This window comes from Rhyacophila brunnea, unplaced genomic scaffold (genome assembly GCF_057557595.1).
Source record: "Rhyacophila brunnea isolate RB1 unplaced genomic scaffold, BYU_Rbru_1.0 scaffold_18, whole genome shotgun sequence".
Lineage (NCBI taxonomy): Eukaryota > Metazoa > Arthropoda > Insecta > Trichoptera > Rhyacophilidae > Rhyacophila > Rhyacophila brunnea.
Genome location: NW_028232837.1, coordinates 12,687,240 through 12,713,334, shown reverse-complemented (window position 1 = coordinate 12,713,334; position 26,095 = coordinate 12,687,240). Strand labels below are relative to the sequence as shown.

Here is a 26,095-nt window from a genome sequence, read left to right as displayed (position 1 = left end):
CCAGGCTTCTTTGATTTCTTTTGTGACCCTGAAGAATTGTTAATGTCTAGTAATATAAAGCAGCCCATATTGATTTGATGCATTGTGTGATGTGCAATCTTTTATACAGAGTTTATTGCTCGTATCTCCGTCTTCACCATGATCGTGTATCATTTATAGATCCGAAGATAACGTGCAGCATTCTCCACTCAAATGGGCCCAGTGCCCATTGCATATTTTTGGTTATGCATCAGGTTTCTGAGCCATGGATGACGACTGATCTTATTAAAGTTATATATAAGATGCCAACTGACAAATTAGATGTCCCAAAATTCATTACTTTAGCATAGGTTTTTTTAAAACGTTTTTGTATTCATAACTCAATTCTCATGGTGCAACATGGCATGTTAACGTGCATGCAAGACCACAAAAGAAACCGACGGATAAGAAGGCAGACAGGAGTATGCTATGTGATATAGATCGCCAAGCGGATGAAATGGCAATGGGTTGGACATGTCACTTGGAGAGTGAACGACTGTTGGACAAATGCAGTCATACAGTGTTTTCTATTTGCTCATGCGATTGATTCTAATAATGCAATTGTAATATTTCCTTTCAGTCGCCGTGCGATTACTTTTGGACATGGGCTCTGACATAAACGCCCAGATAGAAACAAACCGCAACACTGCCCTGACGCTCGCGTGTTTCCAAGGGAGACACGAGGTTGTCAGTTTACTGCTCGACCGGAAGGCCAATGTTGAGCACCGAGCTAAGGTGGGTACTTTCGTTAATAATTCTGTGAAGTTTGTGAAGACATTCCAGATTTTGATCTCAATATAGGGTAATAATTGATTTCTTCCTTTCACATACATATATATTTCTTTAATATAATTCTTGGATATAATTCTTTTAAGTTTTTTGATGAAATAAAACAATGGATTCTGAATTTATATGAATGACAAATACATGAACCTCTGATTGACATTCACTGCAATAATAATATTTGGTTATAAATGATAACTGTGTTGATTCCAGACTGGTCTGACTCCCCTGATGGAAGCCGCGTCGGGTGGCTACGTGGAGGTGGGCAGGGTGTTGATGGAGAAAGGTGCCGATGTGAATGCCACTCCGGTTCCTTCGTCCAGAGACACCGCCCTCACCATTGCCGCCGACAAGGGGCACTCCCGCTTTGTGGAATTACTTTTGCAAAGGTATACATACCATCCGATTAAATTACAAAATAAATTACTTACTACGGTGTCGACCGTATTTTTATTTAATTTTTATGGTGAAATTACAAATCCAGTATCATCTTTTAATTGTTTATTTATATATTATTTACTAAAACTGCTGTATGCAATCTATGCCAGAGTTTTGGACTGTAACTGGAGAGAGTTTTAAGAACTTCCAAGCCTATTCTGACATATCACTTAACACATTGTTTACGGCGATGTTTGGCGGGCGAGATTAGATCGCAGTTCCGCAATGATTAATCAACCTGAACCTAAACTTCACAATAAAACAAATGTTGTTTACATCAACATAAGTATCTAAGTAAAAAAGATTCAAAAACACATTACATTATTACACAGTAATGCTCTGAGGTCGAACTCGATAAAAATACAAATATGGTTAAAGAATATCTAATGTCTCAAAATAAAATCACATAAGTCCACAAATTACAATAGTAAAAAAATGTCAAATACACTTGATACATATATTTATCACAATTATCACCTTACATATTCTGGCGCATAATTATGTAAATAAGTTAACTGTTTGAACTGTCAAAAAGTGCTATCTTTTTACAGCCCCCTTGGCCGTCTTAACTTTGAGAGCAAGTACGTCAATTTTACATATTGAGAATTGAGAAGCAAGATCTGACTGTTTTCAAATGTGATTACGTCACGGCCGCCGTCTTAATTTATAGTTTTTTAGTAGTAGTAGGCTAGTGGCAGCTAGTAGTAACATAATATTTGTTTTACTGCAATTTACATTTGTGCTGTAATCGCAATGACATGACTAATAAAATCGTAGGTTATGTTGATATGTCTGACGTGTCAATACAAAATTCTTGTATTCGGCTTTATCTGCTTGTGTTCGGTCTTATCCGCGTGAGTTCCGCCGTAACTGACAGCACGAAAATACCCAAATTTGACCAACATATCTACCAACCTAAATTTTCGCTGTATTACTAATTTGTGATAGCCGGCAATGACTGCTTTGGGTTTGAATGCCTTCCGTGTTAATTTGGACCACGGAAACGTGCTAATACTGTTAAGCCACCCGTTGATGTGTGATTTGAATATTGTTCGTGTAGTTGAATTTATAAAAAAGATTTTTTTTTCTTTGGCACATTGAAAAATGACAGCTATAAAGTCTTTATAATAATTGCTATATTCGATGACCTTTTCACATTTTATTATTATGTCTGTGTGACTTACATTTTTTACGATTGTTTGTTTAAATATTTCAAATAACGATGGTTCGGTGTATTTGCCTACCTCTCTATGTAGAATAATTGATGTGGCCTGTTCTTTCACAGGCGGTTATATGCTGCATTTGTATTATAACGTGAATGCTTTAGGTCATGCACAATTATAAAATGTTTCACATTCAAAATAAAATGGTAAATGGGTGTAGTTAATTAATCGAACAATACCATCCACTCATGAAAAGCCCAACTATAAAGGTTTATCCCGACAATATTAAATTTGTATATTTATACAGAGTTGATTGTTTGAGTGAACCAAAAATCTAAATTACGTGCTGCAATACAATAAGGTCTTTTTCCTCTATATGGTTGAAGAAAGACTTACAATTTCAATCTTTCCTAACGGAAGGGAGTGTTGGATTAAAGGGTTTTCGACAATGTTTAAAAATGTGTTTTGTCTCCAGGGGTGCTGCGGTGGAAGTGAAGAACAAGAAAGGAAACTCCCCTCTTTGGCTAGCGGCAAACGGTGGACACCTTGGTGTAGTAGAAATGCTCTACAATTCAGGAGCGGACATTGATTCCCAAGACAACAGAAAGGTTCGTTACCTCGTATAATAATTGCATCAAATCTATTTTACCAGAAACATCCATGATGTTGATCTGAATGCACTTTTTATTATAAAATATAACTTTCGTCTCTGGTTGGTAAATTTTAATTTGTTTGACTACATGTAGCTTTTAGCAATTATGGCTATTGCCCCTTGAAACAACACATTTGATATTATTTTTAATGTGTAGGTGTCCTGTTTAATGGCGGCATTCCGAAAAGGCCACGTGAAGACAGTGAAGTGGATGGTGGGGGTGGTGATGCAGTTCCCGTCCGACCAGGAGATGACGCGCTACATCTGCACCCTGTCAGACAAAGAACTGCTGGACAAGTGCCACGACTGCGTGAGAGCCATCAGAGCCGCCAAGGAGACGCAGGCCGCCAAGGCCAACAAGAACGCCACCATTCTCCTGGAGGAGCTCGACCAGGAGAGGTCCCGGGAGGAGACCAAACGCCTAGCCGCCGCCCGACGCAGGGAACGCAAGAAGAAGAAGAAGCTCGAAAAGAAGGTGAGGACATATTGCAACATTTGATTTAATGCACTGTTATTGTATATCCAGTTTTTACTGAAATTGAGTTATTACAAGTGTCAATTCTTGGTAGAAAGTCATTGTATTAATTAACCCCTAGACGGCGACCGTATTCCAGTAGGATACAGCTAGTACGTAACAAGTAGGCGACCGTATAGCGGTCAGATACGCAAACCTTGACCTGTGGATAACGCAAGAAATATTTTTCATGCGGCATTGAGAATTTTATTAAAAAATAGCCCGATCCATCTGCCTACTTCCACCTATATAACTTTGTCAAAAATATGTTGTTTTAATTGCATAAACATCAATCTTTCGAACCCTCTCGATCTATTGAGATTCGCCGGTACGATTGCATCAGTTCAAATCTACACGGTATTTTACAGCGCCTGCGCACTAGGTATACAAAATATTTTCATTCGAGATAAGTGTGCGCCTAATCATTTACCGTGTAAAATTAAATATTCACTGCGATCTTTACAACACCATGTTTGCGGGAATAAAAGACAACCAAAAAACCGAACCGTAAACAGAAATGTGTTGTCAAAATATTTCTAAATATGTACTTGAACTTGTGCTCTGGATTATGTCATTTATTACTCATGGTCATGTGTCACCCCAATTGTTTGAAAGTCATAAATCGAGCTCATTATTGAAAGTCATAAATATGTAGTAAAGATGCGTCCACACGGAATAAAAAAATTAATATATTATTATATTTTAGTTAGGACGATTGTGAGTTTTACCAATAAATTACGAATTACTATGAAGGAATATAATATAAAACGTATAAATGTTTCATAAAAAAAAAACACACGGGTATACAATATAATATAAAATATAAATCATGGAATATTGACTTTTTCAACTATATTACATATTATTATCTTTGCATGCAATTTAATGTTTATAAAATTTTAAAACCTCACGCAAAAAATGATTTTATAGCACTAAAAAATACGCAGATTTTACAAAATAAATATTGTTTTTTTTTTTTATAAAACATAAAATGACAATCACTAACATAACACAATGCTCAATAAAACTGAAAAGCTTAATCTAGTAAAAATCCAAATTTCACTCAAAAAAGAACAAAAGAAATTATTATAATATTTCAACCAGTGTGGAATCAACTTTACGCGACCCATAAAACATGTAATAATATGCGACACAATAAAAGCTATTATTTTCAATATTTTTAATGGCATTTTTAAGTGTTTCTAACATGAGTAAAATAATACTTGTGAGTGATTTATTAATTTTCATGGGCGCACAATCAAAGAGACGCGTGTCTACGTCATCAAATATGGCTACATGTTTTTTCGATGCAAGGGACTATGGGTGATTTTATTAAAGTAAACACAGCTAAACTCAACAATCGATTCTATTTTTTAGTATGGCACTTATGTATCTAGGTATGATAACAGTTATACCAGCTATTTTTAATTGCCGTATTTATCATAATACAGTGAAGAATAGCATTTAGAAAAAGCGTACCGCAGACAAAGCTTCTTAAATATTGAAATGTCCGCGGCGGCCGGGTTAAAATATATTGTATAATTATACTATATAATTTTTGGAAAGGGTCCGTCGAAAGATTGCCAGGCAAAATCGACCTGTAAACATAGCACTTCATGGCACATAAAAATAAATGTAAATCTAAAATATGGAACAATGACCGAAGACATAGGAGAGCTGTGTCGATAAAATATTAAAATATACCAAAATTTACCAGGTGTGTGATAAAACCGCGAAACAATGTTTATTTTTGATAGCCCTGGCGACGCATCGAGTACGCCCGTGTATTCAATGGCGCGCGATTCAAACGACTGGATAATCGAGTGTTCTTTTCAAAAATAAACTTTCTTGTGTTTTACTTGACATTTTTACGTTTTTCTTATCTCGTATTCTTATTTGTCCAGTCTTATTTGTCCGGTACAAATCTTGCAATCGATTTTTAACTAACTTCCCGACTAGCTAGACATTTGAAACTTTTAGAATATATCAGAACACGATGCCAATGCATTTTTTAAATACTTTTAGCCATCTTTAAGTAGAATTGAATTCATTTTCAGTTAATTCTGTTTTGTATGAAAAATTATTTCGACACCATTGGGGTCCTAGCAACTAAATTATTAATATATACGTGCATTACTATGGAAATCAATATGACATGTCAAGTACAAATTTTTTTGATCGTTTAAGCTAGTCAAGTCAAGTTTATATGGTTCAACAGAATTTAAAAATGTTGTATATAAAAAGTTCTTTTTATCTTGTAATTATTATGATCTGTTGCCTGATATATCTACCTAAAGGTTTGAACTAATTTTTAAAGCATATATCCACAAGATAAATTCTATGGCATGTTAACTCTCCTATATTTGTATAGTTTTTGGTCGAATAATATTTTCAATACAGTAAAAAAAATGTGTATATCGTACACAACAAACCATAAAAAATTTCACGATCGTCAGTTTTCCGACCACTGATTAATAATGGATATTTCATAAATTAGAAATTTTCATTCCACTAAAATCCAATAGCTCAAGATGAAATGCATGTTATATAAAGTTTCACTTTCAGTACTAGAATGATTTTTCATATCAAAGATCTTGAAGACAACCTTCAGAGGAACGTTATGAAAATCTCTCATAAAAAATTCATTCACATTCGAGAAGTGTTTGAATGCTGTCTGAACAAAAGAATTTTTAATGTTTTGCATTGAGCTATCTTAATTCAAATTCTTTTATACACATTATATTATGTTTGTATCAAATGGATGTGAATGAATTTGAATGTTGGATGGATAATAAGTTAATACTAAATTTTATTCTGCAGGAGGAAAAACGTAAATTCCATGAAGAAAATGAGACAAACGAATACAATGAGAAAAATGAAGCCGAAGAGGAAGACAGCGACAGAGAAGAACCTGACGCCAGAGTGAGAGAGAAAGCGCCATCCCCTGCTCTCGCACCGCCCGACAAAGAGGAAGGCGACTCAGGAATCGATGCCAACTCGCAGGGATCTTGTTCATCCAGCGATGTTAAAAACCAAGACAAAACCAAGAACAAAAAGAAGAAGAAATCTTCATCACCTATTACCAACTCCCCGCCGGTTTCCGTATCGCTCCTAGATTCCAAGAAACAACCGGAAAAACAAGTGGACACCCCCGCGAAGCAGACTCCTAGTAAATCTAACGAGTTTAAACTGGCGGCCAAGGCTGACAATAAGTCTACAAGCAACATGGGCGGCAGCGAGTCGAAGGTCAGTCTGAAGCAGGAGAAGGAAAATGTGGCTCCCGTAATGTTCGGAGTGGTTAGCGATCACTGCGCAGCTGCCGGGGGAAAGACGGGGAAGGAGAAGCAGCAGGGTAAACCTGCTGATGCAAATAGTCTGGCACTCACCGAAAACAAAAATGACAAGAGAGACAAGTGAGTATATCTTTTAACTGTTTTCCTTTATGAAAGTTGGCATTCATTATAGCGAACGTTCGTTGTTTGAGACCGCTGGTCCGAATGAGAACCTCCTGTCCAGACCACCCTTCTCTGGAACTTTGCCGTGTATGATAAGTTCTAGGAGGTGATATTTTTCACCGAGCATGACGTGTCAAAATATTTCTGGATCCATATTGGAAATATTTTGTTTTAGTTAAATATTTAGAATTATGATGAGTTAACTTTTAATATTTTTAGAAGCGTTTATTTTATTTTAATTAATCATTACTGTTTGTCTACTATTTACAGGAGAGTCGATGAAGACTTAAAACCCACCAATAACATGGCGTCCAATACGAATGTCCACGTGAAGGGCGGCAACAATGTCCCCAGGAAAGGAATCGTGTTCGAGTCGAGCCGGCATCCGGCTGACCGGGAAGATTTCGAAGCCACCGGTAATGAAATCCTCTTCACGTCACCTAATGCCAAAGGAAAGAAGCAGCCTCACAATGTGGCTTACCTGTGAGTATTTCTATTTTCTAAACTTTCTATATTGGTCGCCTGTGGTATGATTTCATCAATTGAATTTTTGAAGTGGTTGGATGAAATTATGTTCATGAACTAACAAATTCTCTCGATACCATCTTGATTTACGACTATCTGTTCAATATAAATCTATATGTGGGAATATTATTCTCGATTTCTTTTTAAACATTCAACTTGGATTATGTACTAAGACTGTTTTTCAACCATCTGTCCATCTGTCCATCTGTCGGTGTTCTAAAATTATCATATTTCAAATAATATCTTTCCTGTAGGTATCTCCTGCATTTGATCTTTAAACCTTTTGTTTTTGAGTAGGGCTGCTAATTGACGTTTGGTGATGGTGTTTAGCTGGTTTTATTTTACAACAGTGTAATAAACTTGCCCAATGCGCAAGGCACTGACTGGCCTGTGTGTTTCTGTGATGTGTTTCACTACTGTAATTTGGCCCTCGTGGCTTGTAGTGTTTATAAAAAAAATTGTCAGATAAGTTTTTTTAAGTTGAATTGTAGTCTTTATAATGGTGTAATAATAAAATTGAAATAACTGTAATTATACGATATACATATATTAATTGCCGTTAAACGAGGGTTACTTGGACCGCTTGGATAGATCTTAGACCATGCCTTTTAAGGGTATTGAATTTGTTATTTCTTGTGAAATGCAATTTTTTTTATTATATCTTGGGTTTAGTTTCAATGGAACATCGTTTTGTGTGTGTTTCCAGATATGACGGTGAGATAATAAATTCAACCAAAGTGCAAAGTCCCAAACAGGGAGGGAAGAGAGATGAAGGATGGAAGGAAGTCATCCGTAGCAAGTCCAACGTGCAGGCCTCTTCTGTTGACCCTGGGTATGTTATAAAACATTCAACATAAATAGCACTCAAAGCAAATCAAGAATGTCATTGCCCCATAAATATGATACAACATAAGTTAATACAAACGTATTGTTTTTTGATTCAATTGTTTTATTAATGCAGATGCAAGAAGGTATCAGTTCCTCTTCACGCCATATCCCGAGTAATAGGCCGAGCCGGGAGTAACATAAACGCAATTAGAGCTGCGACAGGAGCTCACATCGAAGTTGAGAAGCAAAGCAAAGGACAGGGAGAACGCACCATCACCATCAAGTAAGAATTCCACAGTTATATCTCTTTTCTTCTTCTACCATACATTGATTTTAGGAAACTGTAGCACCTGTCCGGGCCGGAAGTAATATTGCACACTTTTAATAATAAGGTAGACTAGATAGTTTATACCTGCTGATAGGTTTGCAGTGGATAGTTATGATTATGATACTTATAAAATACTCACTTTATATTTGTAAATCTCTTTCCCTGTATTATCCGGAGTTGGCCTGAGGGCACCTTAGAATGCATAAATTGAACGGATATCACTGTATTCCATTGATCATAAACATAGTGGTGTGATTGACTGATGACAATCAACAAGAAACAAAGTATCTTAGAACAATTCTATGTTCAAAAAGAAACTCATTGTGACAATAGAAGAACTATTCGAAACAGAATATCCTTGGTAATGAAGATTGAATAGAGAAGTCAGCTTCATGTGAATCAATGTGAAAAGAGACAATTTTTTGACTGCCTAGCCCTAGTGGAAGCACGAAACTAGATCATGCTCAATAGTTCGGGATAGTAGACATGCATATACATATATGGGACTACAAAAATAAGAATGGGATTCTTCTTGGGCACATGGACCAAAAAAGATGGAAATAATATTATGGTACTAGTTCTATGATTTTTATTATTAATCATACATAAGTTGGAAATTCTCAGAAACATACTTATTAGAAAAAATCTTGTTTTTTATTATTATTGATGAATGTATTTTTTGAATCAGAGGATCACCAGAAGCAACAAAACAAGCTCATCTACTAATAGCGACCATGATTAGAGATCCCGACGTGGATATTATGCAAATGTTGCCGAGAGCCAAACCTGTGGCCATCACTGCAACGTTCCCATGGGATAAAACGCACATTGTAAGTATTGAATTTATTAATAGTGGCACAAAATCGTATTTTAGTGAACTTCTTGGAATCAGACCATTGTCGTGACCTAAGTTGTCTGTTTACAGAATTAAATGCACTCTTTTCTGTCTAACCTGATTCAATTGGAATCAATCATCTTTCAGCTGGGTGTGAAATCAAAGACGGTCCTCCATCATGGCCAGAAGCCGGTGGCGGTGTCCTTCAGTCCTGGTCTCAGTAGCATGAGCAAGCCGCTGACTGCCACGCCCTCCGCTACACCTGCTCTCGCCACGCCGCTGCGGAGCGTACAAACCGCGCCCAGACTCGCTGCCCAAGGTTTGCATTATTTTGCCTTTGATACAATCATAAATGATTGCCTTAGCAATTTTACAAAACTTGCTTGCGACTGTACCGTAGACAAAATTTTACCAAGAATTACGTATAATGACAATGAATGTTTCTTTGCAGCCGAAAAACGTGCAGCCGGAAACTCATCCGGTGGGGTGAGCGGCGGTCAGTTGTCTGCCACCCCTGCAGCGCACCACGCCAAGAGCACCATGTCCTACACGTCAGCCATTATGACGGCAGGAAGAGGGGGCAGCGCGCCCGCTGCCGGAAGCACCTTCGCCGCTAAGCTCCTCACCGGGAACAGCTCGATGCCGGAAGTTGCTCCACCCACAGCGCCTCTCGCCAGACCACAACGAACTCAGCAGGTCAATATATGCTTTCTATTTGAGTTTAGTTCATCATTTCTACGACTTTGGATCTTTTTGTATTATGAAGGTGCCAACAAAACGATTATGATCATTTAGTGAAACAGTGAAAAATCAATGTTAATAATTAAAGAATAAAACAACCAGTTGAGAAGCTTCTTCAGTAGGTATCATTAATATTCTTGAGTTTTTTTTTTCTGCCCAAATATTAGAATCAAACTATAAGTATAAGTTATCTTGGAGAATCTTTTTCCTGTCCTTTTGACATTGGTTTCTTCATAGTTGATGCTGATATTTAACGATAAACCAATTCGATTAGCAGTGGGTGAGCAGAAGCGGTGCCGGTGGCTCTAACAGTCCTCCGACAGGAAGCGGAAGCAGTGGGAGTGCCACGGGGGGAGCGAATGCCGTCATGGCGCCTGTCATCCCTTCCGTCCCGCACACCCCCCACCCGCCGCCACCCCCTGCTGCTATGGAAGAGAGAGAGAGGAAGAGTCAGCACGCCCATCAGCAGTTGCCTCCTCAGCAACAACCGCATGTCCAAGTATGTTTCTATGACACAGTGATCGACTGTTTGAATACACTTTTCATTATCGACTACTTTTTACAATGGTCGATAATATAAAGTCTCTTGGGTACTGGAACAAATTTAATTGTAATATGTAATAGTGTGACAATGGTAAGAGATTGCAAATAATTGTGAACCAACATCTAATGAAAAATTCTTCATTATAAGACGTGAATTGGGATTGTTCAACGGAGGTCTTGTCGGATTTGGGTTTACCCACTATAAATGCCCCATAAACTTTAGCAGAATTTTACCCGCGCATGAGATTTTCTTTTTGTATCAATGGGTCAAGAAATATAATATATAAGATCATAATATGTCAACAATTCAATATTTGTGGTGCCTAAACGATGTTTCTTTTTTCATGCGTCAATTTAAATGTTAGTTTACTTTTTCCATCGTATTGTGTTTTCAAATAACTAAAATGATAGGCCCATATTTATCAGCTAATCAATATCGGTCAGTATTAAATTTGTTTGTATTGTTATATAAGTTATTACATTTTAAAACATTTTTATTCATATCGTTTTGGCAGGTTTTGGAAGTAGTTATAGACAGAATATGTTGGTATTTTTGATTACTTTAGACCAGTGGTGCACAACCTATATGGAAGAAGGACCCATTTATCCATTTTCTAATTTTTTACAGGCCGCAGAAAACAATTCAAAAAACCTTATTTTAAGATTGTCATTTGAAATTTTTACACAAATTCTCATTTCAATTTGAAAACCTTGATTTTTAAAGTAAATGTGATTTTTATTTTGTATAGTCTAATTGATTTTAGCAATTAGGAATCAACCCAGACATTCCTGAATTGAATTAATGTTTAATCCCAGAGAGGGTTATTTGACGACACATTCGAGAAATTTTGCAAGTTGTTTCTTTACTGAATAGGTAATACATGCAAAATCTTTCTTCATCAAATGGCATTATTAATCGTGAATACGTTATTTAATTGTTGCAGCCGACCTCGAGTGCACCTCCCCAACAAGCCCCCAATGTAGTAACAAATACATCGGAACAGCCGACCGGGCAACAGCAATTCAGCCCGGCTGCGTCCGCCCAGCAATCTCAGGCTCAGACGTCATCGTCGTCGACATCGGTGGCCACGAGCCAAGTGGCGCAGGCATCGCCGATTCAGCCGCCGCCTTCGCAGCCACCTCTTCCCTTGCCTCTGCCTCCGCATTCGCAGGCGCAGGCGCAAGCCCAGCATCAACAGATGATGCAGCAGCACCACTCCCTTACCAATGCGCTGCATGTCAACACCTCCTCTGCCAATGCACCGCATAATCACGTGAGTCAATAGTAGAACCTCTTATACAAGTAATAATATGTCATATGACATATGTTAAGCAGGGGAATTCTTTTGAAAGGCATGAAGTATGGCTGAGGTCAATGCAAGCACCTACTGATCTGGTTTGTAGACGACTGGCAACACTGTGTCTTTGATCCAGTGCAAGAGTGTGTGTATTGTCCGGGCCCGCGTCTGTCAGTATGGTATATCTTACGGCTAAAAAACATTTCTACAGTTAGGCTTAGGATCCCACATCATATCATAGAGTCAATGGAAAAAGGTTTTTCCATATATGTACTCCGGTAAATTGATCTTCAGCTATGCTGTATGCTGTAAACCCCCTCAAATTATATTCATGCATCTAAGTTATCTGTTCTTTGCTGTTTTGTATTTAACCAAACTATGTAATTGTAAAATTTCCTATTGAACGTCTTTTTTATTATTACATACTGTTTTTTTACGAATAACAACTTGTTCAATGAAGAAAGTTTCACTTTTGACAATAAAATATTAAAACACAGTTGACCCTCTTGTCTTATTCAAGCACACTCTTTATGTATTGTCATGCAAGGGATTCGATATTGATCTTGAAGATATCAGGTCACCGACTATATTGTTTTCATAAATTTCAGGTGAATATCGGTGGAGTGGGCACGGCATCAGAGTATTCTCTATTCAAGAACTTCAACAGATCGATGTGGGGCATGTCTTCCGATAACTCCAATGAAAACACGCAAAACACCAACCCCAACCCGCCCATGCAGGTAAATTATACATAATCTGTTTCATATTTTTATGCTAACTCATCAATCTGTTTTCTTCCACACTAAATGATAAAACTGTAGTATAAGAAATATCAGCTAATATTATTTTTCAATATCTGATTGACCTGACTATGACGGTGACCATTTGAAAATATGATAGGATGAAACTGGTGTATTATAATATTATTGTGGAATAAGAAATACGTTCTACATAATAAAATTATAACTCAACATTTTGAAGTGTTGGTGTTATTTCTAATAAATTTATTCTTCATAATTCTTTCATCTTCTCATAATGCTGTATTGATTTTTTTATATTCGCATGTCATTATGCCAATATTGCAGTTTTGGCATTAATGTTATTATAGTAAATGAACATTTTAAAATTGTTCGATGGGATAGTAGCATGTAATTGATTTATTTTGTGTTGCGCGCAGGTGGATGCCTCCAAGGCTCCCGGCTATCGCGGCGCTGCGGGATGCTCTCCCGTATCCCACTCCTCGAGGACGAGCTCCCACAGTACCAGTCCGCCGGGTCCGCCCAACACCATCTCTCAGCATCCATACCAGCCCTTCTCTGATATGCCGCCAGGTAACAATATCTATCATTAATTATTGCATTGGTAATTTATTTGAATTTCAAGGTTCTACATTATAATTTAATATTCTTGCATTTAGTGCAAAAATATACATAATTATCTTACTCTATCTTTGGTCATAGTTTGGTAATTTTGTTTTTAAAATTGGTATTCAATGTGTGAAAATGTATGCCGCAGAATTAACGTTATGACATAATTCCCGGAAAATTTATGTTTTGGCAATTGAATTTCAAAGTAAACCGAAATACAAAATGGCTTATCAATAGTCAAATATTATTACAATATAGTAGGCATAAAAAACCGGACAATTACCGCCTTTATTTCTTATATTTCTTATACTTTGATATTTCGATGCAAACTTTTGATGTTTTGCAATGGGTTATAAAATAACCTCTGAAAATTGGATAAATAAACAAATATACATATAAAAAAATACTTTTAAGAATCATAATAATATCGTCACTGTTCTGGCTGATACACTAATTCGAAAAAATTACATATTGAGTTAGTTATACCAAAATGTTCCTTATTTCAAACTTTACCGTCTGGAAACCTTCTTAACACTATACGGTCCGCGAATTTTCGCGAAGAACCTACGCCAATATCCGGTATTTTTTAATGAAAATCAACAAATTTCGATCGCGAAGTTAAAAATGATATAACTTTTGAACCTATTGATATATTTCAATAAAATTTTCAGAAAATACTTAAAATATATCAATGCATCAAATTGTGTCATTTATTTAACACTTGTCAACCTCTGGCCCGCGTTCCATAAAGGTAAAGTATATAATTTGTAAATTTTCGTAAATTGTTTATTATATGTTATTAGATTAGTTCAATTTGTTAAATATAATGTAAAGGAAACAGCCCATTGATATAAAGCAATCACAATATATTATTTTTTAATTTAAAAATGTAATAAAATATTCAAATACAAAATGTTTTACACCGCTATAGAATACGTATCAATTCATTTTTAGCGCTACTACTCATATCTCTGATTATCAAATATAATAAAATAACAAAGACTTCACACAAACTGTGAAGTGTTTAAAAATAAATGCACATTCATTCCCGAACAACACTAATCTGATTTATTGGTTTTATGGCTGAGGCAGTGCAGTGGCGTGCATATTTTCGAGTAAATTCAAATAAATAAAATGCACGCATATACATTCCCACCGTTTATTACAATTTGGTATTATTGTAGGAATCGAGACAATCCAATAACAGTGCAGAGGCGTGCGTAAAAAATTCATATAACAAAATCTATGAGCAATAGAATTGTAAAACAAACATCTACATTCCACAAAAATATTTGAATCAACACTCAATCTTATGGATAATACCTTTAGATAACTGGCTAGGCACGAAATAATTATTATCACACTAAAGCTGAAATTATTTGAAATAGTTTATAAAACTATGAATGTAAAATGAACTAACAACTAATACACTCTTTTTTAAATTATACGAAGAAAACCAATTACCAATATGTAGATGTAGAGGTACTTTACACTCTTTGGACATGTAAATAGTTTCTTTTCGAAGTTTATGTGAGGAACACACTTTACACTTTCTTCTTAAACGTTTATTAGTTGCGGAAATCCCCGGAAATATTTGATTGTGATTGAAAATTACACTAAAATCTCCGATATCTTCAGTCACTGGGAATATCTGACATACAATCCGCATAGTTTTCCTCTGTTTAAAAACGAATGGTCCTCCATTTTAAAAAGTTTTTTTGGAGATAAAACTAATAAAAAATATATATCCTAGCTGAAATATACTTAGATTAATTATTTTTTCAATGAAATTAGTGCAATATAAATAATAATAGCTATTATTTATGCAGTTACACAAGCAATAATCTCCCGAAAAAAGCGAACGAAAATGACAACGCGATACAAGTTCACATTTATAACTATTCTCATTTTCAAGTTAAGATTTCTATCATGGATGATGAAGCATGGTGGGTGGATGTTTCATGGGTAATAAACCATTAATGACAAATTATCAAATAGGATGCAATTTCATAGCGAAAAATCGCGTTCATTTAAAAAAAAAAGAATGCAGGTTCATAAATGGGTGACTGCCACTGAAAAGGGTCGACAATTAAATTTCGAAGTTGAAGTGACGACACTGGAATATAACATTGAGTGTTTATTACCGTTTTTGTTTACGTCTCGTGATTCAGCCGTCTAGAAATGGGCTTGTAACTAATAAAAAAAATGGTATAGGTACAAAAAAAATACTGAATGGTATTACGTCCGCCATCTCTGTAAAAACCCCGAAATATTTTTTTTCCATCATGCTTTTACTTCTTGCACATGTCATTAAACCATCTGTCGATAGATCTTGCAACCAAATATTAAATTTCATAATTATTTTTCACAGTAAAGATATGCCTATGTGAGGACGCCACGTAGGCGTCACCGGATCGTAACGTTCGGCTTGCAAAGGACGCCAATGTGGCGTGACCGGACCGTAAAGTGTTAATAAATAAACAGCCTTTATTTTAGTCACCCTTTTTACGATTACTTAATAAACTCACATGATAGACCATTTCAAACATTTTAACAACTTCAAAGTCAAATTACTCAAAACTAGTATTCTCCAGTTAGTGTGTTCTGCCAGAACAGAGACGATATATTAGTTTGTGTATTTTAAAACTTGCAAATTTTGGGTTTAACTGGTGTGCCCCTTTTGTAAGCAACCAAACCAGTAAGTTGTCTAGTTAACTACATTATCTCCATGAGAATGGCCTTTACAACTTAGCCCAAAATGTCGAGGAAAGATAGAGGAGGAGGGAGGTATACACGGGTCAGCTTATAAACAATAAATATTACCTGTACCTGTTACCTGTACCTCGAGCAGTACATAGCTACAAAATTTTGCGAATGTATATTATTTTATATGTATTAAATTTACAAATTTTCTTTTCAGTGATGGCAGGTTTAAAGACTCAACCCGGTCTAGCGATCACGAGGCCTGGACTTACTCCCCAGGCTGTGGGGTCCCTAGGATCTCTCGGAAACAACGCTCCGGGAATGGTGTCTTTAGGAGGGCAGACTCCCGTCGGGATGGGACCCATTGGAATGCCGGGTTCTGCTTCAGGTATTCTATTACTCTTTTGCCCAATCCATGTTTTTTTAGAATGAATGTATTGTAAGTAAAAAGTATGACTATAACATGGCGGCTTTTCGATACGAATGACATACGTGCTTCACATATTTTGTGATTGTTGATTTAGGTTTTACCTAAGAGCTGCGATGCAGAACCATCTGGATTAAGTCGCGCTTGGCATTAAACGTTATCCAGAGTTGCTAATTTAGCTCGACTTAGTTAGACGTGTCTTGACCGTATTTTCAATGGTTTCGTTTTGGGCCATTGCCCCTTTTTATGTATATTTACTACCTGCTATAGGACATATGTATGGATACTGTAGGCGACGCGATCTAAGTCGTTGATATTGGCCTCCTAAAGATGGATGCCTATCTTAGGGACTTACGCTTCCAAGTAGGTTCTGCATCACACTCTAAATATGTATCTTGCCGCACAAGTTTTGCTGAATTTGTGAATGACTTAATTCCATATTGAGAAGCCATTTGATGACTTTTTGGTTACTAAGGTTGATGATTAAACATCCATAATTTGGAAACCTCTCAATACCTATTAGAATTTTTTTTTATGCCTGACAGGCCAATGTGGTTTATCAATCATTGAATAAAAAAATACTTTGTTATTGAATTAGCTGCAAGTCATATTCATATTGCAGATTCATTTGTAGCATTACACGAGTCTAATACTACAAGGTTCTAAGTGTTCATCCTTGAGAAGACAAACCCAGCAATGAAGAGTATTCCTAGCTGCCTCATTGTTACTTTTGTTTCGTCAAGGACAAACACGTAGAACCATGATCCTCCACTCGCGATTATAACACAATTTTTACGAAACTTAAATTGGTTATTGATTATTATTTAGGTGAACAACCACAAAAAATCACAAAACAAAATTTGAAAATGGTCCCTGAAAGATGACAGCTGTAGATAAGAGTTTATTGCTGTACAAAAAATGAATTAATACATTTATAACTCAAATACTGCGCCACCGCCACCCAAGGCTACACAATTTTTTTTTGTATTCTCAATATGGTCTGGAATAAAAATATTGTTTATTTTTTTTAGGGTATATCTAATATTATTGTTGTCTGTTTAGGAAATGGTATCAATTCAATGGAAATGGGTTCAATGTCTCGCAACGGCCCCATTTACTCAGACACGTCACGAAACAACCTGATGGTAAGTTGATTTTCCATAGTAAGTTATATGAACTAATGAGAAGACTTTGTCCAAATTTTATCATACAGTCGAACTTGGTTATTACGAGGAAGATGTGACTGACTGAATTTGCTCGTTATAAGCGTTACTCGTTATATCAGAGAATAGGTATTTTTAAATGAGCAGTCACATAACACAAAAAGTCGAAAATAAAAAATTTTAAAACCATTGTAAAAATTCCGAAACAAGCATGGCTTTCATAAACTACAAAAGAAGTTGTTTATTGTAATGAACGCTGGTAGGTACCTACTGACTTCAGAAACCTTGGATTTTTTACTTATTTCAACCATATGCGTGGATACTTTTTCCGGCGAAAACACCAATTAGGTAGGTACTTAGACACTTAACTAGTGTCATAAACATAATGCGATCCCGGCAGCATCCTGTCCGGTTGGATTTTATTGCTTAGGGTCGAAATGTTTTTAAACGATCGACACATTAACAGTTTTAAGAAAAAAATTGACGATATTTTAGCTCGGTTTATCCGATAAGTTGCTTGTTATAACCGTGAATAAATCTATGGAGAAAATCATAAACTAAAATGTCAATGAATGTTTCCTCATTACATCTGAGATGTCGCTATGTCCGAGATCGTAATAACTGAGTTTGACTGTATTTACATTCCAAAGTTATATTTTTAAGCTATAAAGTAAATCTCTACATCAGTTTATAACCTATGGGTTTTATTTACATGTGATCTAGATATGAATATTCTTTTTTTCTTTTGATTTATTAGAATATTTGCAGTCTTCAAAGAATGGCGACATTCATAGAGTGGCACGTAGCTAAATTATCTGTGCAGATTTCATTTCTTCCCATGTGCAAGAATTATGTAGAGTTAATGTGTTTATTATTATGGTCGCTTTCATCAACAATGTTTACATTGCAACCTTTGTATTACACGGTCTCTCTCAGTGCCCCTCCCGTAGTTTTTTTGTTTCCTGCCTGAACTGTTTTCAGACCTGACTTGTGGTATGTTTATAAAGTCACAATCAGAAATTTTATTATGAATGTACCATATAATATTAACGATTAATACATTAGTGATGTGAACACTGTCAGTGACAAATGCTTTCAAGTCTAATTTTCTTTGTACATGATATCGCCTATAAGCAAAGTTTTCGGATAACGGAGGATGAATACTACAATATACATGTGTATTTGATCAGTTCATGACATGTCTAAGTCTTTGATTAAGGTATAGATATTTCATCTGTAGATGGTATTACTAATGTTTTAACATCAATTGATTACTACTACATCTGGCTGTTGCGTTTTTACTCCATTATACCTTGTACATACCTTATTCACAGGTATCGTTGGGTTTCGGGAATTTCCCGACAAGAATTCTTGAGAATGGAAATTTTTAACATTTCGGGAAATCCCGGATCTTGAGAATCTTTTCTTGGGATTCGGGATTTCTTTATTATCAAATATTAATTGAAAAAACGATTTTCTATATGAAAAAAGTGTACAGAAAACACAAAATTGTCGAAGACTTATCGGGGCATTTAACACAATTAAGCCAACGTTTTATATCCACGGTGGCCGCACGGCTTAAGCGTTTGACTATAACGCCATGGGTCCCAGGTTCGAATCCTGGGTCTGGCAAGTACATATATTGTTATTCAATTTGTGTGAGTCAGGGTATGGAGTGGCTGACATCCATTTCTCGTAAAAACAAAATTTGTTAATACAAATCTCTACTCTGTGGAAGCCCATATTATGATCCTATTAGGATCGGACATGTTCGAAAAAAAAAAGCCAACGTCGACTCAAAATGAGCGCAATTTTTGCAAACGCAGCGATTGACAGTCTGTGTTTTTTGAAATTCCATTTTAATAAGTGATGTTCTTAATTATTTCCCTTCTACGTCTTCTACTTCCCTTGTATGAATCTAGATTAGATTTTCGAAAGAAACAACATTCTTATTTAAGAATTTGTATTCTTGGTAGGTACCTATCTAACTGGATGTCTGATTACTCAGTAATTAGTGCTTAATTACAAAGTGTAAAAAACACATATTTCGAACTAGTTCACCATTGAATTACTTTTTTCACTGGTAAATACCACGTAACACTATTTTTCAATACTGCATTGTCTCCATACAAATTTACGAAATTTTTTTTTTTCGGAAAATTCGATTTATAGCGATTTTCGCTAATTCGAAATCAAATTTTCAGGGTCCCTTGGATTTCGAATTATCGAGGTTATACTGTATTTTGTTTGTCTTCTAACATGAATAAAAAAAATCATATTTTTTTGGAATTTGTCTGTTTTTACACTGATTTTAGGATTTTTACAGGTTTCTTTTAAATTCCCCGATATCTCGAGAATTCCCGAGAATTATTTTCTGGAAATCCCGAATCTCGAGAATTCAAAATTTCATCATTTCGGGAAGTCCCGAATCTCGAGATTGAGATTTTCTCGGGAAATACCCAACTCTATTCACAGGAAGTCGGGGAGACAGTCATAACATAACGGCCAGGCGTAATAGGTGCACAGCGTTATTCTTAGTACGATGTCATAGTTTATAATCAAATCGAAATTAGTTAATAAAATCTAGATAACATGATTGACGTGTTCATTGATCTACCCACAGCAGCAGGTGTCAATGGGGATGGGCGGGTATGAGAATGTGGGCGGGTCGGTGGGCTACTCCACGGGAGGCGGTCCTCCGTGTCCTCCTTCCAGACTCAACCCTCGTGCCCCCGACTTCAGTCAGCCGCAGAACAACCTCATGCAACAACACTCCAATCAGGTCAGTATATCTACTGTTTGTTTTCGTTTTTCACTTTTAATAGTTTTTCTCTCGTAAGGCGAAATTCAAGAGAGAACATGTGTCTGGACTGCTATGGATGTAGATTCAAGTTCAATTCGATACAAATTTCTTTCTACGATTTTTATTGGACCCTGAAGATATTTTCGTGTCTTGAGCTGCTAGTTGAATGTCTAAAAAGAAATACACATTCACCATGAAAAAGAGAAAATAATTCAATGTCAAAACTGTGGTCTGTGTACAATATGGTTGTCTCACTCTGATGGGATACCTATTGCATTATACTCATGATTGTTGTACTTCTCTCGAATCATAGGCAATTGAATATCTGTTAATTTAATCCATTACATAGTTAATTTCTCTATTATGCATCGGAAAATGTGGCAGGCACAAGGTGGCGCCACTTCCCTCGGTCCAGCGGTGTGCCACACCTGCAGCGCGTAGATCTCTGCAAGTTATAATAATCAAAATTGATTAATCTATGTCTGTATGTATGTATTAAATATTTATTCTTTTGATTTGTAATCAACATACCTAATATGAACTAACAAAAATTACCGTATATTATATAATAATTTTATTAATATTGTGGTTTGCAGACGTCGATGTTCCCGAGCGGGTACTCAAACCAGGGCCAAGGTCAGGGTCAAGGAAGCGCTTCGGGTTCACTCAACGCCCTTCTGCTGGCCGGGGCTTATCAGCAGAGACCTCCCCCGTCTTCTACGCCCCCACCTAAGCATCATCAGCCTCCACCTCTGTACCACCAGGTTTGTATTGCACTTTTAGTATCCTAACATACCTACAGTTGACTCGATTTACTGTGGCAGATTAGCAAATGTATTCGCCGGATACTTGATTTTCTGGTCTAGATATTCTTATCCAACCACAGTGTGCCTAAACGTTTGCACATTACAATCGCCAGCAAATGAGGCAGCTGTAAAAATATAATAATAATTATGGGTCACTTAGCATTTTTCAGTAGGATTATTACCACAAACACAAAATTAAATTGAAATACTTAAAAGTAATTTTCTCATCATATTATAATATCTACTGCGAATTTAAGGTTGTACATCAGTTGAGGCACGGTCTAAAAAGATCGTAGCTAGGCGATGCGCGGATTGCCGGTCGCGGGTGCAAATGACGCCTGTCAAACGAAATATAATTTGTCATATAAATCCAACATACGTCCATTTTATGTTCTGTTTATTGTTCTATTAGTAACAATAATAATATATTCATTGACATGTTTTCTTTTTAAAGTAAATGGGTAACGTTTTTAGTCATCTTTACACGATTTAAGAATTAATTGGCCCGTCGCCATCACAAAGCAAAGTGACGTGTTTCCAGCTCGACGTTCTCTCACTGAATGCGAGCGAGTCCAAAATTTCATCGCACCTATAGTTGAAAATTATTTGCCGTTTCACTGATGTATCACCTTAACCATTCGAAGTGCTGAAATGCTGATTATGGTAAAAGTTTTTTTTCCTCTTTTACATCACGTTGAACCCATTGTTAGTACAAACGTATTTATGTATGTGAAAAGCAAAATTACTTGCGAATCAAAAGTTAAAGGTAAAGCTTTGAATTAAATGATTTTTTAAACATATGTGATAAAAGATGTCGTGCCTTATTAGGATTTTATTATTTATTAAAAAATGTCTTATGTCAGGTAGAAAAACATATTCAAATCAATATTTTTCGACAGATATCCTTGAATTTGTAATACAAGAAAATAATGCGAAAATGGACCTAATTTTTCATGTGTATTTCCAATATTTGAGTGTGTATATTGGATAATATAACTTTAATATAAATTTAACAGCAGACAAGAAACATGTCCGGCGGGATGGGAAGCAACGTGGGCTCGATGTCATCCATGGGAGTGAGCCGATGGACTTCGTTCGGAGGCGGCGGTGGCTTCCCCTCAGAAGTGGAGCAGGTCCAGCAGGTGCAGCAGGTTCAGCAGCAATCAAATGGCAATGCGGAAGACCCTTCCGGAGGAAGGAAACCACGACCGATCGGCACAGAGCGCGCGTGGAAGCAGATGGCGGCAGGAGGTAGCGGCGGCGGGGGTGCAGGAAGTGGGCACGAGGAGTGGAACGTGCGACAGCACCAGGCTCACTATGTACCCACGCAGGCACCGTTGCACCTGCAGGCATCCATTCAGCACCCCCACCACCACTACGATGACATCACCACTGACAGATATCAGGTACTTTGCCTGCTTTATTTTCTTCATGCCAGATATCTTATAAGTTTCTATATTTCATCAGTCATTCAGGTCCATAAGCTCGCGCAGCGGGCAAAATTTGTGGAATACTGTTTTACTTGGTATTTAAATGTGTCAACACCAACCGCACGGATGATAGAACATTTTTTGTTTTCTGCAAATTTAAACATTTTAGTGGTTTGGAAAAGGAGCTACAATTTACAATGTTTTTGTAGGTTGTAAATCTTTATTATTGAATTTTCTGATGGTTCTAGAATATGAACTCAAGTCACGTGATGATAGTGTTGAAGGTCACATATCTTGAGGCACTGCGTGTGCTTGATCAAAGGGTGTATTAATTCCTAAAGGCCCACAAGTATCAGAACAAGTAAATGAAGCATGGAAAGGCAAGATAATGTTCATGACTTCAAAACCAAATTCAGTTATTATATGACATACATAGACGTGGGAAGTGTTTGAAATTGAGAGACATAAGAAGAAGCAGACTGGAGACGAAAATGAGTAGGCTACATCTGGCAGCGGATGCAATGGAACCTGCTCCGGATTGATAAAATAGAATCATCAAGACTGGCAGTGTAATATGGCTGTTTTAAAAATGTAAAGGCTTGATGTGAGAGTTGTATTCTTTACAGCAGAGCGGTATGGAGGCGTTTGGCGTAGGAGCAGGAAGTTTGTCCATGTTGTCCATGCAGTACATCCCTCAACCGCCCCCCCACTGGGACCAACCCCCGCCGCCTCCCCAGCATCACCTCACCCCCGATAAGCAACAGCAGGTTGGCACATTGATTTTTTGATTAAAATTTTATCTCTAACTACATCTCATAATATTTTTGGATGGTCACACCGGTAGTGCATGTTTATGATTGTGTCAGTCCCCAAGTGAATCATGAATATGAGACAAACTGTTGGCTGTGCCGGATCCTTGTCCGATTGTTTGAAATTAGTGATGTTAACACGGTCAAATCAATTAGTGAATTGGAGTGTCGATGCTTAACGATCAAATCATGTCATGTCATAAGAGAAAGTAACCAACTGCAACATTTTATTTGTGCAAGAGACTAATTTGTACATTTGTCCAAAAATCACATATTGCATTCACCTTTATGCATAAATTTTTATTTCTTGTCGTATTGTGGTTATTATTAGTCTGTAAATCCGAAAGAAAGATAGTAACTTTTGACAATCAGAATAACACAAAGTCAAATACAGTAGGCGCTCGGTAATACGGCTTGTCCGATAGTCCGGCATTTTGCAACTCAGCCCTCCTGCTCTATAATCCGACAGGTTTCACATTAAACTGCCGGATTACAGAGTGAAGAGCCGTTTGCTCGGCAGTCTGGTGCCCGACCTTGACAGATAAACACGTGTTTGTTTGTTTCTCTCGTGCGTGAAAGCACACAACACTTCACAACGTACACACTTCACACGTCACAACGTAAACACGAAACCCTGAATATAACTAAAAAGATGAAAATTTTACGAAAGTTACCTAAGTAATAAAGATTTTTACGGTGCAAATCTGTGATAGAATTATTTCCTATAAAAATCCAATAATCCGGCATAGGTGAAAAAATATGGGTGCTGGATTACCGAGCGCCTACTGTAGTATTAATTTTTAGAGATAAGATGAAATTTAGAAATACTACATGCAGTGAAACCCCGATTTTACATTTTTAACTAATAATAATTATACAGTGACTGACAAAAAAACCTAAACAAAGGGGAAACAATAATATTATATTGCGGATATTGAAAACAGACAGAGAATGATCGATGTCGATGAGAGAGATCGATGTCACACAACTTTTAATACAAGCAATTGCTTGTGTCAAATTATTTGTCTTATTAAAAAGATTTACGTGTCTGCATTTTGAGTAGTTAATTTAGTATTATAATTAAGAAGGTTGATCGAAAAATATGATTTAAATTACAAACAATCAATGCAATTTAATTGATATAAATAATCACTCACCTTTAAGTAAAATAAATGTTCATTTGAACATGTTTTTTTAGGGTTCAAAATTCTAATTGCAGCAAAATTCTTAATATAGGTGTTTGAATTATTGATGGTTTGTTATTTTTCCAGGGATGGTCCAAATGGACACATTAACAGAATGAGCGTGACACCAGTGTGGGCGCTAGCCGTTCCCTGACGCCTCACCACTACATAGAAGCATCGCTGATTTCATTACCACACTAATTAGATTACTATTAACAGGACTTCAAAGTTGTTACAGTTAAGGTCGCCGATTCCGCATTTCATTATGCCGCTTTGTTACCGTACGTCTGTTTGTTTCATTAAATACACACGGATCGCTTATAGCAGACTTCATACACGTACGCATTATTGACGCAGAGTTGAAATGAGTCGCTTTGCAAGTGCGTACTCGACTGTAAAATTATTATATTTGCTTGTACCATACGTGGGAGTGAGACAGCTAGCTCGGTTTGTTTCGAGAAGCGATTCTCATACTCTTTCACTGCCAATGTTTGCTCGTCCGAACTTGACTCGTTAATACGTTAACCGCATAGTGGAGAAATTAAAAATAATACTTATTAAGTCAACGTTATCCGTTTAGGATTCTTTTAATATTGTCGATATGTAACTATTTTGAACGGCATTCGATAACCCGCCGCGTAGATTAGAGCGCGCGCGGCAGAACAATAATTTACTAGTAAACGATTTTGAGAATACGCATTGCGAATATTATATAATATATATTATATATTTTTGATTTTTTAATATCGCCAGGGGGGACAAGAGAGGAGAGGAGAGCCTAGTGGAAAAAAATAATAACATGTTATTGTATGTTTAATAAAAAAAAGAGAGTTAAAGGAAACAATTATTTAGCACGGCGGGTGGTGTAGAAAATAGTAAACATATATTAAAATATATATATATATATTGACTCAATTAAATAGAGAATGAATAAAAAATTATATACCTTTATTTATACAAGCTGTGTTTTAGAACAGTGGCGTAGTTAATTGTATTGGCAAGGGATATTTTTCATCATTTTTTTTTGGATTATATTGTAATGATTTTTTTGAACAAAAATAAAGAAATTGTATATTTTGTCAAAATTGATCGCATTGCAGGTTGTATTGTGCACTGTGAGAGATTTTAAACGTTGTCGTCGCGTTCTTTCCGCATGCGTGTCTTTCCAGACCCGCGCGTTCGAACGCACTTTTCCCCGACACATGATATTTACCTCTTGAAGTTTGAATTTTTTCCTCATTCAAGGTCACTATCCCAGTATATAAATATATATATTGTTAAG

At 36.4% G+C, this 26,095-nt stretch overlaps 1 protein-coding gene across 4 annotated transcripts in view; it reads left to right on the top strand.

The window, feature by feature from the left end:
* mask (multiple ankyrin repeats single KH domain) overlaps positions 1-25,062 on the top strand; it is a 71,447-nt gene extending 46,385 nt beyond the window's left edge. For all 4 annotated transcript variants that reach the window (XM_085945358.1, XM_085945357.1, XM_085945356.1 and 1 more), the window contains 22 exons: positions 599-753; positions 1,015-1,190; positions 2,878-3,010; positions 3,212-3,529; positions 6,389-6,981; positions 7,294-7,506; positions 8,255-8,380; positions 8,510-8,659; positions 9,393-9,534; positions 9,687-9,858; positions 9,991-10,235; positions 10,558-10,779; positions 11,768-12,097; positions 12,730-12,861; positions 13,299-13,452; positions 16,409-16,579; positions 17,681-17,763; positions 20,405-20,563; positions 21,181-21,348; positions 22,407-22,796; positions 23,447-23,587; positions 24,901-25,062. In XM_085945358.1, the coding sequence (XP_085801484.1) occupies positions 599-753; positions 1,015-1,190; positions 2,878-3,010; positions 3,212-3,529; positions 6,389-6,981; positions 7,294-7,506; positions 8,255-8,380; positions 8,510-8,659; positions 9,393-9,534; positions 9,687-9,858; positions 9,991-10,235; positions 10,558-10,779; positions 11,768-12,097; positions 12,730-12,861; positions 13,299-13,452; positions 16,409-16,579; positions 17,681-17,763; positions 20,405-20,563; positions 21,181-21,348; positions 22,407-22,796; positions 23,447-23,587; positions 24,901-24,924 (4,397 nt within the window). In that variant the 3' untranslated portion in view covers positions 24,925-25,062. The remainder of the gene's footprint in view (positions 1-598; positions 754-1,014; positions 1,191-2,877; positions 3,011-3,211; positions 3,530-6,388; positions 6,982-7,293; positions 7,507-8,254; positions 8,381-8,509; positions 8,660-9,392; positions 9,535-9,686; positions 9,859-9,990; positions 10,236-10,557; positions 10,780-11,767; positions 12,098-12,729; positions 12,862-13,298; positions 13,453-16,408; positions 16,580-17,680; positions 17,764-20,404; positions 20,564-21,180; positions 21,349-22,406; positions 22,797-23,446; positions 23,588-24,900) is intronic.
* Positions 25,063-26,095: the final 1,033 nt, after the last annotated feature.